At 38.8% G+C, this 14,894-nt stretch overlaps 1 protein-coding gene and 1 non-coding gene across 4 annotated transcripts in view; one reads left to right on the top strand and one right to left on the bottom strand.

Annotated features, from left to right (window-relative positions):
* The window catches only part of il1rapl2 (interleukin 1 receptor accessory protein-like 2), a 297,022-nt gene that overhangs the window by 215,919 nt on the left and 66,209 nt on the right, over positions 1 to 14,894 (top strand). For all 3 annotated transcript variants that reach the window (XM_058798970.1, XM_058798969.1, XM_058798971.1), the window contains 2 exons: positions 10,780 to 10,966; positions 11,281 to 11,434. In XM_058798970.1, coding sequence (XP_058654953.1) covers positions 10,780 to 10,966; positions 11,281 to 11,434 — 341 coding nt within the window. The remainder of the gene's footprint in view (positions 1 to 10,779; positions 10,967 to 11,280; positions 11,435 to 14,894) is intronic.
* Positions 3,174 to 3,337, bottom strand: LOC131553981 (U1 spliceosomal RNA). Its single transcript, XR_009274305.1, has one exon. It is a non-coding gene; the product is annotated as a U1 spliceosomal RNA (small nuclear RNA).

Below are 14,894 nucleotides of genomic sequence, written 5' to 3'. Positions count from 1 at the left end.
ACCTGTTTTACAGTCTCATTAAATGTGGTTAACATTAATATGTTAAAATTTCTCTACACTGTAGGAAGCAGGTATTGGGGTATTTCTAAACTCATTTTATACATTTTAAAACTCTATTACTATATGAGAGGAACTAAATTCTTATTAAATTACTCATAGCCAGGAATCATTCAACACCTGATGAGCCCTCTTTGATGTGCCGTGAAATGTAAAATTGAAAACCATATATGAATGAATTTGTCAAATCATTTTATGATGACCTGAACTATATGCATTGCTAGAATCTATTTAGAGAAGCTTGAGATCCCTGCTTTTCATCTCAGCCCCTCTTCAAACCTGCAATTAACTGTGTGCTGTCAGCTCTCTATAAATCTGTCATCTCTCTCCACGCCGGTCGAAAACAGCGACTGTAAGATATCTGAGGTTATTGTTCTTTGAATCCTCCTCTTACCATCAGTTCAACACATTAAGGGCCCATATCCCATAAAATTCTCATAAAAGTGCTGATGGGAGTGGAAAGTGGCAAATGGTCACAAAATGGGGTTCAGACATACGTTTTTGAATTATAGCACATACGTTTAAATTATAGCACAGATACCAGTAAACTGACTACCACAGATCTTAGTAAATCATGTTGCATAATTCATTTAAATACACTCCTCCCATAAATGTTGCGTATGAAATAGAAACACCTACAAATGCATATGCAATAAGATCAGCCACAAAAATAACTGTGTCTACATCTTTTCATTGTTAATTTATCACTGCTTGTCTGCAGTAAATTCTAACAGTCATTTTTTTTTAACACTAAACAGTTTGCACCGGTGCACGCTGTTAGTAAATCTGACCCTAAGTTTGAACCTGTTCTTCTATTCTTCTTGTTACAGTAATATTCATCCTGGAGCACTGCATGCAGTTATCACAATCTCCTGTCCAAATGCTCCTTTCAATGAAATTAGAAGAAAAGAAAAAAACAACCTAAAAGCCAATTCACAAAGCTACAATAAATACCAGCAAACACAAGCAGAGCAAACACGCTGGGCCTCATTTACGAAACGAACGTACGACCGAAAATTGGGCGTACGGTCGTTTCTACGCAAAACTTGGAATTCATCAATATGGACGTGAGCGGCGGCTACGATCAAATCAGTCAGGTCTGAGCTCGTGTACGCAGGTTTTTGAGTTAGCCTGAACTTGCGTGCAGCAGAGAGAATTTCTGAGAATTGTATTATGACAGCATTTTGTTCATTTAGATTATATATTATAAACCGACAAACAAAGCTTTTTTTTCCCCTTTCAGGGCTTTAGCTTTATATGTGCAAATAGCAGCATAAACATCCGACCATGAGGAATCACACATCGTCGTATCACGCACCTGCTGTGCTTCTGTGAATGGAGAAAAAAAAAGGAATAAAATAAATAGGGCTACACGAAATATATTTCTCTTAATTAACAGATTAACAAAAGGAAAAAACAACAACAGTGCGACAAGTATAGGCTACTTTCATTTCTGCCATTAATCAAACTAAAATGCAGTCAACCAAACATAAAAGTTACACCGCACAGTTTACAAGGTCCACTGTAAAATCAGCGTGCAGCGCCGAAACAAATATTTATTGCGCATGTGAAGGATGATGTTTTACGTGGATATTGGAACACAAGTGAAGTACATAGATAATAGTTTAGCAACCAAATGTTACATGGCAAAAATGGAAACATTTGGATGTCGAATGAGAGAGGCTTGTGAGCCCAATGCCGTTTAGTTTCGCTTTAATAAATTCATTTTAGCTTGACGTTGTATTCTGTTTAAAATGAATGCCACTAAAGCCTAATTTGTGTTTTACTTCATAGTTTAATATAACATTTTATAGCTACTCATTTTTTCATTCTTGTTCTGTAATACCGTTAAATTTAAAGGGTTTGTTGTGGATTAAGCAGGAACTAAATAATCTATATAGTGTTTATAATGTTTATAAATGTTTTGTTATATTTACTGGTATTTAATACACATATAAATTAATGCCATTGTTTGCGATTATAAGGTTAAAGGGTGTTTTTGGAGTAAGATCAGTTTCTCCTTCATGAGATTACTTTCTCTTTTTGGCCGGGTTTGGTTTCTCCGATTCAAAACCGGGTGTTTTTAGGGGCGTGATATTCAATGATTGTTTTCTTCCGCCACATTTATCAACGTGCGATCTTTCGTACGATGGGATTGGCGGCATACGAATGTTTCATAAATCACACATCAGCTCTGTCATAAGTTGATTTGTGCGCTCGGATCTGCGCTCGTTTCCATGTTAGATTGATAAATGAGGCCCACTGAACCTACAAAACACAAAAATAATACAAAGACTTGTAATGACCCATGTGCAAAGTGTGGTTAAAAAAACAACAACAGGCAGAGGTCCAACTCGTAAACAGCATAACAATCCAGGCAAATGAACCTAAACAGCAGGTAAATGGCCAAAAAAAAGTGGTAAATGGCAATATGGGTTTCTCGAGGGAGTTCTGAGCATATACTGCAGGTGGGAAATATCTGCACCAGTGGCAAACTGCCTTTTTCTTGGTCCAGCCACACCACTCGTCTGCTGGATTGAGGGTGGCTCCGCACTCTGAAGATAAACTGTCAGCCATGATCAGAAACAACGTCTTCTAGTGGATAATTAAGGCAGAAAATGTAGATTAAGCCATTGTAGAAAATGAATGGAACAGCAAGCTTTGGATAAGCAGCAGATGTACAGCAAAATGGTGTTATTCCTTTGAGAAGGTTGGAGGTGAGTGATGAAGTCAAATGTGAGCAGAGGCATGAGGAACGGGCAGAGGATGGAGAAGACCAGCAGACAGTAGGGATGACAGACTGAGCACACAATGACCAGTTCTTTGCAAATCCAGTGACATCAGCTGTGAAGGCCACAGTTAGTTGTGAACAAGCTGCATGGTCAGATTTGCTCCTGGATGACCTGAACACATGGAAATAAGTGAAAGTGAAGTGACATGTGGCCCATACTCAGAACTCCAAGTGCACACACACAGGGTCTCACCTCAGTCGTGGTATTGAGGGTGGAAGAGCACTGGTTATTCACTTCCCCGCCGACAACCTGAGACTCGAACCCACGGCCTTCAGGTTACAAGTCCGACTCTCTATCCATTAGGCCACGACTGCCCATTGAAAAAACAAAAACTCGCGAACGCAGTCCCCCGCTACCATAAATTATGCAGTCGAGATTCCCACATTTGGGGAATTCACAGGGGTCAGCACGAGCAGAGTGCAATGGCCGAGCCTCGCCCTCGGTGAACCACCTTCTTGATCATGGTGTCTCCCCTGCCAGGTAAGAAGATAAGAATCCATTGTGCCCAGGACAAACAACAACCCTCATGACAGTCTGTGGACAGAGGTTCGTCTATCTACACTTGTTGGATTACATGCAGTAGGTCTAAGCTGATGACCAGAGTAGATGCTGGCATAGGATGGGGTGTCGCCCTTATTTGGTCCTGGGTGTGAACTCTGCATAAGGCATTAGCCTTTACATTCTTAGACTCTGGGCGACAGATGACACAGTAACTGAACAGAGAGAAGAATAAGGCCAGTCTGGTTTGTCCTGAGTTAAGTTGTTTTTTCCCCTGGGTGTATTCAAGGTTTCTGTGATCGACAGACAGAGATCCCTCGTACCAGTGTCTCCAATCCTCAAATACCTCCTTCATGCCCAACAGCTCACAGTTCCCCACACTGTTATATAAGTAAATACAATTTGCACATTTATAGATCATTTAATGGGAAAAGTAGCCTAATATTAGTGTAATATCTATTAACTAGCCTATGCACAAACCCATCTTTTAACTTGTACCAGATATGGGTGTCATGTCATAAAATATTTTTAATATGTCTGACTTTGTAAAACGTAAATTTAATAAAAACATTGTAAGGCTAACACTTTCATTGTACACAAAGAGAGCAAAGAATATTTGCATTATCAAAGAACATTATCATTGACTTCAGTTCAAGCGCTCTAAACAACCACCGTTATAATCACTGAAGCTGCTCACACTGCGAAATGTATATCTTACATTCGTTCGCACACCTGCACTTTGTTGTTTCTAATGAGAGAATTCGCCAGAGCAGTCAGCGAGCGCGCGCACTGAACAAAACATTTCAGCGATGACTCATCTGAACGCCTCTGATTGGCCGTTGCATTCTTAAGCACAACAGACTCGTCTGTAAATGGTTATAATGCACAGCGCTGTCAAAACTCATCTGGCTCAGCGCCAGCCAAAGCGCGAACGCAGATTTGAATTTGGCAGCTGATGTTGCGTCGCACTGAACTATCAAATCACTCTGGTGTGATTACATAAAATATTTTTAAAAATTATATCTTTTTCAACCATTTTTTTTGGGGGGGGGGATTCAAAATCCACTTGGCTTGAAAATCTGAGGGGGCACAGTTGAAACTGTGTTCTGGGAGGAGCAGTATTTCGGCCGGGCCACGCTCTGGTCTAGTGCCCTGGGCATGTGCCCGGTTAATCCGTCCCTGAAGCTTCACTTCATGATATCTCCCCCTCCAGGAGATAAAAGGATCACGAAGCATGGGCCAGGGAATTCCCTGGATGATAGTGTGTTGGCGACGAACAGCTGATTATTTTCTTGATGCACCATTTGGATGAGAAAGGGACTACATTGTAAACCAAGCTAATTAAAAAAAAAAAATAGTTGGTTAACTGTTTGCCTTAAAAAAAATAAAGTTTAGTGATAACTTGAGCAAATTTAACAAACATTCCAGGCTTTCAAACATCTACTTGTAGTTCAGTAGACCCAATGCAAAGTTCATTTAACTTAAAATGTAACTTTAAAATAAAAAAATAAAAAATGAATTACTTATGGAGCAGGTCTTGAAGGCAGAAGAATCATCCCTCAGAATGACAGGCAGTCCCTGAAGACAAATATGTGTGCACATATTATACAACACATTTTGCTAAGGATACTCACCGGTATTAATCACATATCTGAACAGTTCTGTATGAGTTTTTTTGGGCCTTGAAGATGCTGACTTGCCTCAACATTTGTGCTTATTTCAGTTACTGAAATATTAATCCCATTACATACTATTACACTGCATTCAGCATAAAAAAAAAAACACTACCCCATTATAGTTTCAAATGTTGTTCCTTTAAAATATACTATACCACACAATTTGTCTATTTATAAAATGTCTGTGTTAATGTTTCAAACCTTCTGAGCAAGATATATATGATGACATGCTTTCACTGTTGGTTTTATTCTGCCTGGATGCAGATCATTGTGTCACTCCAGAAATACAGATCTACAGGTGTAGCTATCCAGACAATGGCTTTGTATATATATATATATATATATATATATATATATATATATATTTAATAGTAATAATAATAATAATTCAAGCAAGATTCAAACTCACAACCTTGTAACAAAGCATGCTTCACTTGTCTGTGTTGTTGTTTGCAGATGTGAAGAGCATCTGCGTGTGTAAGATCAAGCTTGGGTCAGGGACGGAGTTCCCCAAGACTGAAATCAGTCAATCACCCATAACACGGATGGCATAGATACACCGTGCGCCAATAAAAATATAGGTTAATCAATGCTGTCTGTGCAGGATTCGTGAGTTCAGCACCAGAACATAGATATAGTTTTAGAGCTATGTTTTCTAAAGTTTTAAGGAGTTTTTAAAGGTTATTCTCTGACAGGCTGTCCAATCCTGCAGAGTTCAGCTCCAGTCTTAATGAAACACAGCTCGAGCAGCTGATCGAGGTCTTCAGGACAGCCCTGATCTACGACAGAAGCCTGCAGAAGCCATTCTGATTCTAGCTGGAAACTGTCTTTCTAAGAGTAGCTTTGATGACTACAGACACAGCTGAGCGGCTGCGGTCTGTTTAGATGGCCCAGTTCTCCATTAGTGTGAAAATGAAGACACACAGTCAATATTAAAATGAATTTGCCCCAGACTGACATGTACTGTAGCAGCTTGTCCGTGTGTTTAGCTGCGCTCATTGATGCAGCAGGAATGCAGGAGTAATGCAGAGGAACACAGCCAGAACAGTAGCCTTTCTCAGTCAACAATCAATACAGCTCTATTCAATACAGTTTAAGCCATTACACTGCAGCAGCTAATGAACACCACAGAGCACAATAATGCAATCAGTGCTAATAAACACTGTTTAGTGCGTTTAATAACTAGCTTTAATCTGTATCAGGGCTTGAAAAAAACAAAACAAAAAAACATTCAATCGGTTCACTCCGAGCAGAATCTGTGTTTTAACCTTTCTTTCCCTGCGTTCCTCTGTATTATCACCTTTCCCAAAACCAATCTGAGTAGAAAATTACCGGTTAATAGCATTATTTGGTAACACTTTCTATGAAGCCCATATATATAATACATTATAAGGGTATTTTTAAGGCATTATAATTAATGCATAATGCATTATAAAAAAAACCTTATAATATGTTATATCATCTTATGAATGAACAGTTGTAATGTATTATAATATTTTTAATGTTTTAATGTATTATAACCTAAGCCTACTAATACTCGAATGAGAGTTAGTTGACATGTAGTTGCAAAGTTGCTTATAGTCAATAGACTAAGGGGACCATCAAAATAAAATGTAACCTAACATATAAACATTGCATTATTTATTTATTTATTTTTTCAGTTGAAATTATTAACTATCTCACATCAAAATTAATATTAGCCTCACAGGGAACACTCAAATAACACTCCACACCTAACCACTTACAAGATGTTCTGTAGTAAGATACTAAGCAGATCTTAAATAATGTCAAGATATATAGTCCATTATCAGTGTAATAATGGACTATAATATGGTGTTCATTGTGTTATAAATAATCATAATCTTAAAAGTTATAACCACAAATCCGTAAGCATTATAATTGTTGTTATGATTATTTATAAGATGATATAACATATTTTATAAGGTTTTTTATAATGCATTATGCATTCATTACAATGCCTTAAGAATACCCTTATAATGTATTATAAATATGGGCTTCATAGAAAGTGTTACCCGTTATGTTTTAAACCTTTTCCTTTCCCATAATAATAATAATAAAGTACAGCATTTTCTTTACTCAAAAAGGAAAAAAACAAAAAAACAGGAGGAGATCTGGTAGCTTAACCCGCTGCTGTAAATCATACAGCATCATCTTTTCTAGATTTTGGCCAGATGTAGCCTGTTAAACAAAATAAAAATCTGTTAACGCTTTAAAGACATTAAAATATTTTTTCAAGATATTTAAAAATGTTTGCTGCATTGTTAAAAACGCTATTCGTATAAAATTGCATTTTGAGAGGAAAAAAACATAACACATTTTATTATTAGCTTACATTAAGAAATAATATAGGCAAAAATGCCGGTAAAGCAAAATGTTTACAAACATTATAAACACAGCTATTAGTTTCCTTCTCTCCACAACAAATCCTCTAAAGTTAAGGCGATTTAAAGCGTTTAGGCTAGGCCTATATAAACGTCAAGCCAAAAGCTAATTAATTTAAGGTGAAACTGATGCCTACCCCTCTCATTCGGCACAAATCCAAATGTTTCCATATTCGCAACGTATCTGGATGTTAAAATATAATTTATGTAATAGGCTTTGTACTTCACTGGCATCGAGGTAAAGCATCATCCTTCACATCGGCTCTATCAGCACAGTGAGTCACGCTGAACGCAACAGAGTGTGCGACGGAGCAGTGCTACTTTTTAGTGTTTCTTTAACTGTGTTTTATTTTGATAATGAACAGGCTGTAATGTCACAATAATATGTTGTGTCTGTGTGCGCATGAGGCGCCGGCGCGATACCAACGCTGGTTGGTTATAGAAGCAAGACATCATTCAAAACCGTCAAGCTTTTGCAGAACAAATAAAACTGTAAAATAAAGAAAACTGTAAAGCTTTTTTTGCAAAATTTAAAAAACGTCTTTCTGCTGTCTCATTTTCCTTTCCGAGATCTTTGAATCGTGTCACAATGAACTAAAACTCAGCACATTTTTTTCTTTTGTTTTGTTAATCTGTCAGTGATTTAAGTATATTTCATGCATAGGCCTATATATTCCTTTTTATGTAAGCCTATAGTTTTATTTGGGTTTCAGGTGCTGTGATAAGATGAATCCATCGTACACTATGTTGGATGCAGCGTGCATAGAGCGCACCACTTGAATTCCTGATTAGTTGACAGCAAATTTCAAATATCAAATGGAACGATAAAATGTTATTAACCAGATAATGGCCATTTCAAATGTTCGATTCTGTTCTGGACTATAACATTTGATTTTGTTTCTGGTTCTGGTTCTGTTCCTGTCAAGATTTCCTTGGTTTCCGGTTCAGAGCCCTGATCTGAGCATGCACAAGCCTGTAGCGACAGTCAAAGAATTTGTGTAAAGGGTTGAATACATATTACATAAATACATTTTTCTTAATTTGCTGTCTTTATTACATTTAATTGAACGTTGTCTTTATTAGCCTACATTGACAGATCCAAAAAATAAAAATTGTGTGAGATGTTGTGAATTGTGTTTGATCAGCTCCAGTCTTGGGTTTGTGATATTTGTGATTCGTCAGAAGGATCTGTGGAGTGGCAGCTCTCACACACTCCAGCACAACTGGACGACTGAAGCCTCATTAGCGCTCAAACACTAGCCTAATGTCCTAATTAGCAGCTGAAGGGAGGGCAGATGGCACTTCTTCAGTCGCTGCTGGATGGTGTTAGCTGTACACTGGAAGCAGCTTTGCCTCTCTTCAGGCTGATAACGGCTCAGAGAGCACTAACCAATCGTCTGAAACCAGTGCAATCAGTGTAGGTCAGCAGCTTTGAGGGTCCATTGTCCACTCTCAATGTCATCAGGGACAGGAGGAGACTCAGGCCTCAAATAACGGCATTGATCCACGTCACACGAGATGCAATCACTCAACTTTATTGATCAGGCGGCACACGAGTGTTTCACTATTACTAGTAATATCTACACCCTGGCTAACGCTTGCACCGGCCCCGAAATAATTCAGTTTCTGTTGATTTCTGGATCATTTCAGAACGTTTTATATTCACGTTACCAAAATAATTAAATGTGAGGCTTGTGAATTGTTTGGAAAATCCCTCACTCACGACGGCTGATCGAGGGACTTCCTGTGGAAAAGCTGTCATCAAGGGAAGATGGTTTTACATATTTGACTGATATGCATATCTGCGTGTTTAATGAGATGTTTCCTGTGTGTGGGATACAGTTTGTTTCATCTCAGCACAGCCTTCTCAGAAATGCTCTCTCTATTTGTATGCAGATGTATTCTCATTTTCAGATCCACTGTATTTTTCATCATTAATTGATTCCCTTTGAACATTATGACACGAGTTATCAGATTGTTTCATAACAGAACGGCCCAACACAGCTCTCAATTAATCCAGCCGGGTGTCGTTGTGGGATAAAAGAAAAAGACAAGGATGGAGCAGTGGGGATGTTAATAATTACTAAACTGCTTTTATTGAACGTACCAGTAATTGCTCTGTTTCACCACTGTGGCCAAGCCTTGTGCTTCTAATATTGCACAGAATAAAAGAAAATCAATGCAGTAGGCAGGTTCAAAAAATGTGTGGGAAAAGCTAGAGATTTCTAGAATCAGAGCTAAATGAGCAGGTAGAATCCAGGTTCATGTCATTAAGTGTTTCCAAATGTGCAGAAGCCCACAGAGACTAGTTATTTTTCACTATAGCAAAGAAGTAGTTACAGATACTGCAATGGAACCTAAATTATACGCTTCTCCCTCACACATAAAAAAAGAGAGAGAAACATCTTCAAAGAGATGCTCTACCAAAATCTGCTAAATAGCTCAGCAAGCATTTGCTCAGAGCATTTGTTAAAAACAACGAGCTTTATACTTCCTCATCACTGTGACGTCACCCTGTGATGGACATCTGCAACAACACGTCAGCGTCTACTTCAGCTCATGCTCAGACGCAGCGTTGATGACAAATGTGTGGAAGTTATGACTGAAATAGCAGAGGAGTTTTGGAGTAAATATTAAAGGGTTTCTTTCTTTCTTTTTTTACTTTATGTTCCTTGAGCTTGTGAGTTTTCAAAATGTGGCTATTTTCAACCCTCGTTCTGCCAGAAACGCTGTTTTCGTGGTGAATTTCAGTCTCTGTCCGTCTCACCTCTTCAGGCTAATCGTGAGGTGAGAGCATTGCGCTGATTGCAGATGTCTCTCACAGTGTGACGTCACAATGTGGAGGAAGTAGAAAGCTCGCCGCTTTGGCAGCTTTGTTTTTAACAAAAGCTCACTGAGAAAGAATTTGAGCTCTGAACCTAGAGCAGTGTTTTCATAGCACAAATGTCATATGGGACCCACCCTGCAGCACAGAAGCAGTCATAAGCAGCACAGCTATATTTGTAGCAATAGCCAACAATACATTGTATGGGTCAGAATTATCCATTTTTTCCTTTTATGCCAAAAATCATTAGGATATTAAGATCATGTTCCATGAAGATATTTTGTAAATTCCCTACCGTAAATATATCAAAACTTCATTTTTGATTAGTAATTAGAACTTCATTTGGACAACTTTAAAAGAGATTTTCTCAATATTTAGATGTTTTTGCACCCTCAGATTCCAGATTTTCAAATAGTTGTATCTCAGACAAATATTGTCCGATCCTAACAAACCATACATCAAGCTTATTTATTCAGCAAGTTCAAAAAATTGATTCACCTTTTAACCTGTCTGATGGTGTGTCTTGACAGAAACTCCACGTACTGTATGAAGGTGTCCATGTCTCTGACGGTGGAGGAGAGCGAGGAGGGACTCTGCTTCAGCAGCCGGATACGGTACCAGGAGAACGCCGAGATCACCAAGAGCAAAATGATCAGCTGCCCTGACATCGACGACTATCTCGCACCCTACAAGCAGCCTACCATGACCTGGTACAAGGTACAGACTCACATCTCACACAGCATGAGGGGACCATGATGGATGCTTTGGTTTCTGTCTCTATGTTTAGTTCAAACCAGATGAGGTTTCTAGTCCATCTGAAGAGCTTGATTAGCTGTATCAGGTGTGTTTCAACAGGTTTTGCGCTAAACCCCTGCCTTAAACCATTTGGCTTTGAGAGGAATATTGTTCCAGGATCAACAAACCTATTTTCTTTTTAAAACATCAGTGAGTTTTAGGATAATGAGTAAAGTGTGTGAGTGTGAGAGCCGTATGAACTCGGCAGACATGTGAACAGTGGTGTGTTTCCTCAGGAGTGCCAGAGGAAAGAGTGGAGGAGCTCCATCATCATCAACACCACCAGCCTCTGGATCCCGGAGGTGCAGGAGGACGACGGAGGGAATTACACCTGTGAACTCAAATACGGCAGCAGGGTTGTGAGACGGACCACAGAGCTCAAAGTCACAGGTACGTGTTCAAACTCATTCAGATCTGAGAAAGCGGACAGAACCTGCTCCTAATCAATGATAGTGTCTGCACCGGATGTGTTGTAGTGCTGACAGTAAACAGATCCACTGCTCTGTTTCTGCTGTGCTGCATGCGCTTGTGCCGAGAAACCATCAGTGTGTTTGGAGCGTTTGCCTTGACTCGTCCGGTGCAGACAGACTCCAGTCATTGAGTTAAATGCATTTCATGCAGAAAATGCAAGAGCAGGTCTGTACACATTTCTGCTAGTTTTCCGTCCTTTTAAGACAACATTCAGACTGCTGTGGCTTTATTTGAATTCATTTTTCACACATCAGGGCCCGTATTCACAAAACATTTTATCTTACCACTAAGAGTTCTCCTAAATAGCAGTAAGGGTTTTCTCTTAAAACCTATTCACAAAGCTGCTGAGACGAACATGTACTCAGGAATAGAGAGCAGTCTTAAGATCAGAGTAAGGGGGCGGGGTTTACCTTGTTGCTATGGGTGATGTCAGCATGCTTATTATCTATGCACACAGTGATTGGCTGATAGTCTCTGTCAGAGATTTATTCATAGAAATATAGTAGAGCGTGATATGTTGTCATATTCAAATAAAGGTTTAAAAATAAAATGTGAATTGCCACAAACAAATAAAGATTTTAAAAATGCAGGCAGAGCCTTCAGCCTTCAGAGCAGCCCAAAGTGTTGTACAATGCATTCCAGAAAAACCAAACACATAACAATGACAAACACAGCATCTTAAAAAAGAAAATATACATTACGTCTCTCCTAAGTCAGATTCAAACACCATAAAATAAAAATGCTTCTTCAAACCCGTTTTAAAAGTGAACACTGAGGGGGCATCCCGAATGTCTAGAGGTAGATTATTCCTTAGCCGAGGACCGGCAATCGAAAAGGCCCGATCCCCTTTTCGCTTAAGTCGGGACCACGGTACCTGGAGCAATTGTTTGCCAGCAGATCACAAGTTCTTCACAGGTTTATGCAAATTAACCAGATCTGACAAATACAAAGGTGCGAGACCATTTAAAAATGTATGAGTCCTCTCCACTGCTCCTAGCCTTGTGTTTGGTTAAACAGTTAGGTGTGTTTGTCTGGGGCTGGAGCTGAAGTCTGCTGGACGGTGGATCTCCAGGCCGGAGCTGAGATGTGCTGCTGGAGCTGGTCACTTCACATTCTGTTCAGACTAAGGCTGCGCATTTATGGCAAAATCATAGTTGTTGATTTGATTTCCCTGGATACTGTAATCCTGATTATTAAAATGATTAATAGAACTGAACTTAAAGTACCAGTTCTGTCTGTAATGTGACCTCAGATGACCTAGCACTGCTCTGGGTTCCACACGAATGTCTAAAAGCAGAGCAGCAGTAGCTGTCTGTGGTCAGCAGGTTCTGGAGGGTTGCCAGAAAGTGTTTTCTCTGTCAGCCTCGAGCCTGCAGCCCATGGAGGAGTGGGTTTGTTTGAAAGCAAGCTCTTGTTCAAGCCTCCAGCCCTTCAGGCTCTTCTGTGCACATATCCAGGATAAATCCAGCTCTGCAGAGCAAACAACACACAGCACAGTTCCACACAACACACAGCAGTGGAATCAGAAGAGAATCTGCTTTCACGACTTATGTCTGGATAATGTGACCTCGCCGTGTCTTTCTAACGCTCCCTAAGGCTACACAACACTCAGCTCATCTCAGGCGCCTCTCATTACTATACATGAATCGTTAGAAACAACAACACTTGCATATGCCGCCCTAATTAGTTCTTGCTCATACAGTATTACCATTGTGCATGACCATGAAAACCTGATGAAAATGAGCGTACTGTACATGCATGTAACCAGAGCCAGTACCTTCAACATGTCACTGTGCAAATACCATCGAACAAGGAGTTAATGATGTATTTATGATTGATTGCAGCACAGCCGTATGAAGCAGATGTTAGATTTTCACAAACCACTAAACTAGAACACTACAAGTTCTAAAGTGCTGATCTAAGAACAGTTCACTTGCATTTGCTTTCTTATAGATGCTTATGCATAATCTACTGGATGTGACTACAGAAGAAAACTTTTCCCAGTCAAGCAGGAGGAGAAAGTTAAGAGTGTCTGTGAGCTGTAAGTTTGTGTAAATCCTCTCAGACGCGTTCTCAGCCGGGATGTAAACGGTCAGGACTCTTTCCGTGCCACATGATAATGGGAGCTGAGACAGGAGCTCGTCTGCTAACGAGCTTTCATTATAAGAATGACGGGCCGCTTCGAGAGCCTCGTTCCTGCTCGTCTTCTTACAGGGCACGACAGCAGCAGAACACACACATTTATCTCAGTGTCGTTCCGATCCCCCGCACACATCCTCATCCTCATCAGCAGCACGTGTGGGCAGAGACTGTCACGCACCTTTATTGTTTTGCCCAAGTGCCAAAGGCAGATGATTTGTCTCTCTCAGACGCTGAAGGGGCTCTAAAACTCAAGAATATATCAAGAAATAACAACGTAATTCGGTTAACCCAGCTGATTTGCATTGAAACCTTGCAAGGTTTTTGCAAGAGAAGAATTCTGAGAAAGGAGAATCTTTACACACAGCTGATCTCAAATACCACACAGCTCTCAAGCTCTAACAACGACATGTCATCATCATCATCTTCATCTTCATCATCTTCAAGTAAAAAGTCAAGTAAAGTTGGGTCACGTAAATAACTGGTTTAAGAGAGTTTATTAAATTCACTCCATTAATTAAACTGTAACGCTTTATGGTAAGCTTTAATTTTTAATACAATAGCTAATACAAAACAATACTTTTACAGTATTCAGTATTTTTGGTTATTCTTTATATTTTCATAGACTGATTAATTTTATTTTTTTTAGCATTACAAGTTATTTAAATTAACATCAATTATAAACACTAATGTATTTATATACGAAATTCATAAGTATGTTGTGATATCAACAAAAACCTTATTTTAAATGTTATTAATTTAATTAATTTACATTAAATTTACATTTAGTGATTTAGCAGATGCTTTTATCCAAAGCGACTTGCAAATGAGGACAATAGAAGCAATCAGAATCAACAAAAGAGCAATGATACACAAGTGCTGTAACGACTCAGTTAGCTTAACACAGTGCACGTAGCAAGGTTTTTTTAAATAATAAATAAAAAGAAAACAGATAGAATAGAAAAAGAATAGAGAAAGCTAGTGTTAAAGGGCTTTTTTAATTATTATTATTTATTTATTTTTTGTTAATTGTATAATAAATAAAAAGAATACAAATAGATAGAATACAAAAAGATTAGAGAAGCTAGTGTTTTTTTTAAAGAAAACAAGCAGTTAGTAAATGAATAGAGGGCAAGTCTAGAAGTTGTTTTTTTTTTTTTCTAAGAATAGAATTAGAATAGAGAGTGCTAGAGTTTGAGGGTCAAATAAAGATGAAGAGATGTGATTATAGCCGATTCTT

This window comes from Onychostoma macrolepis, chromosome 14, assembly GCF_012432095.1.
Source record: "Onychostoma macrolepis isolate SWU-2019 chromosome 14, ASM1243209v1, whole genome shotgun sequence".
NCBI lineage: Eukaryota > Metazoa > Chordata > Actinopteri > Cypriniformes > Cyprinidae > Onychostoma > Onychostoma macrolepis.
This window is presented reverse-complemented; position numbering and strand designations above follow the sequence as displayed.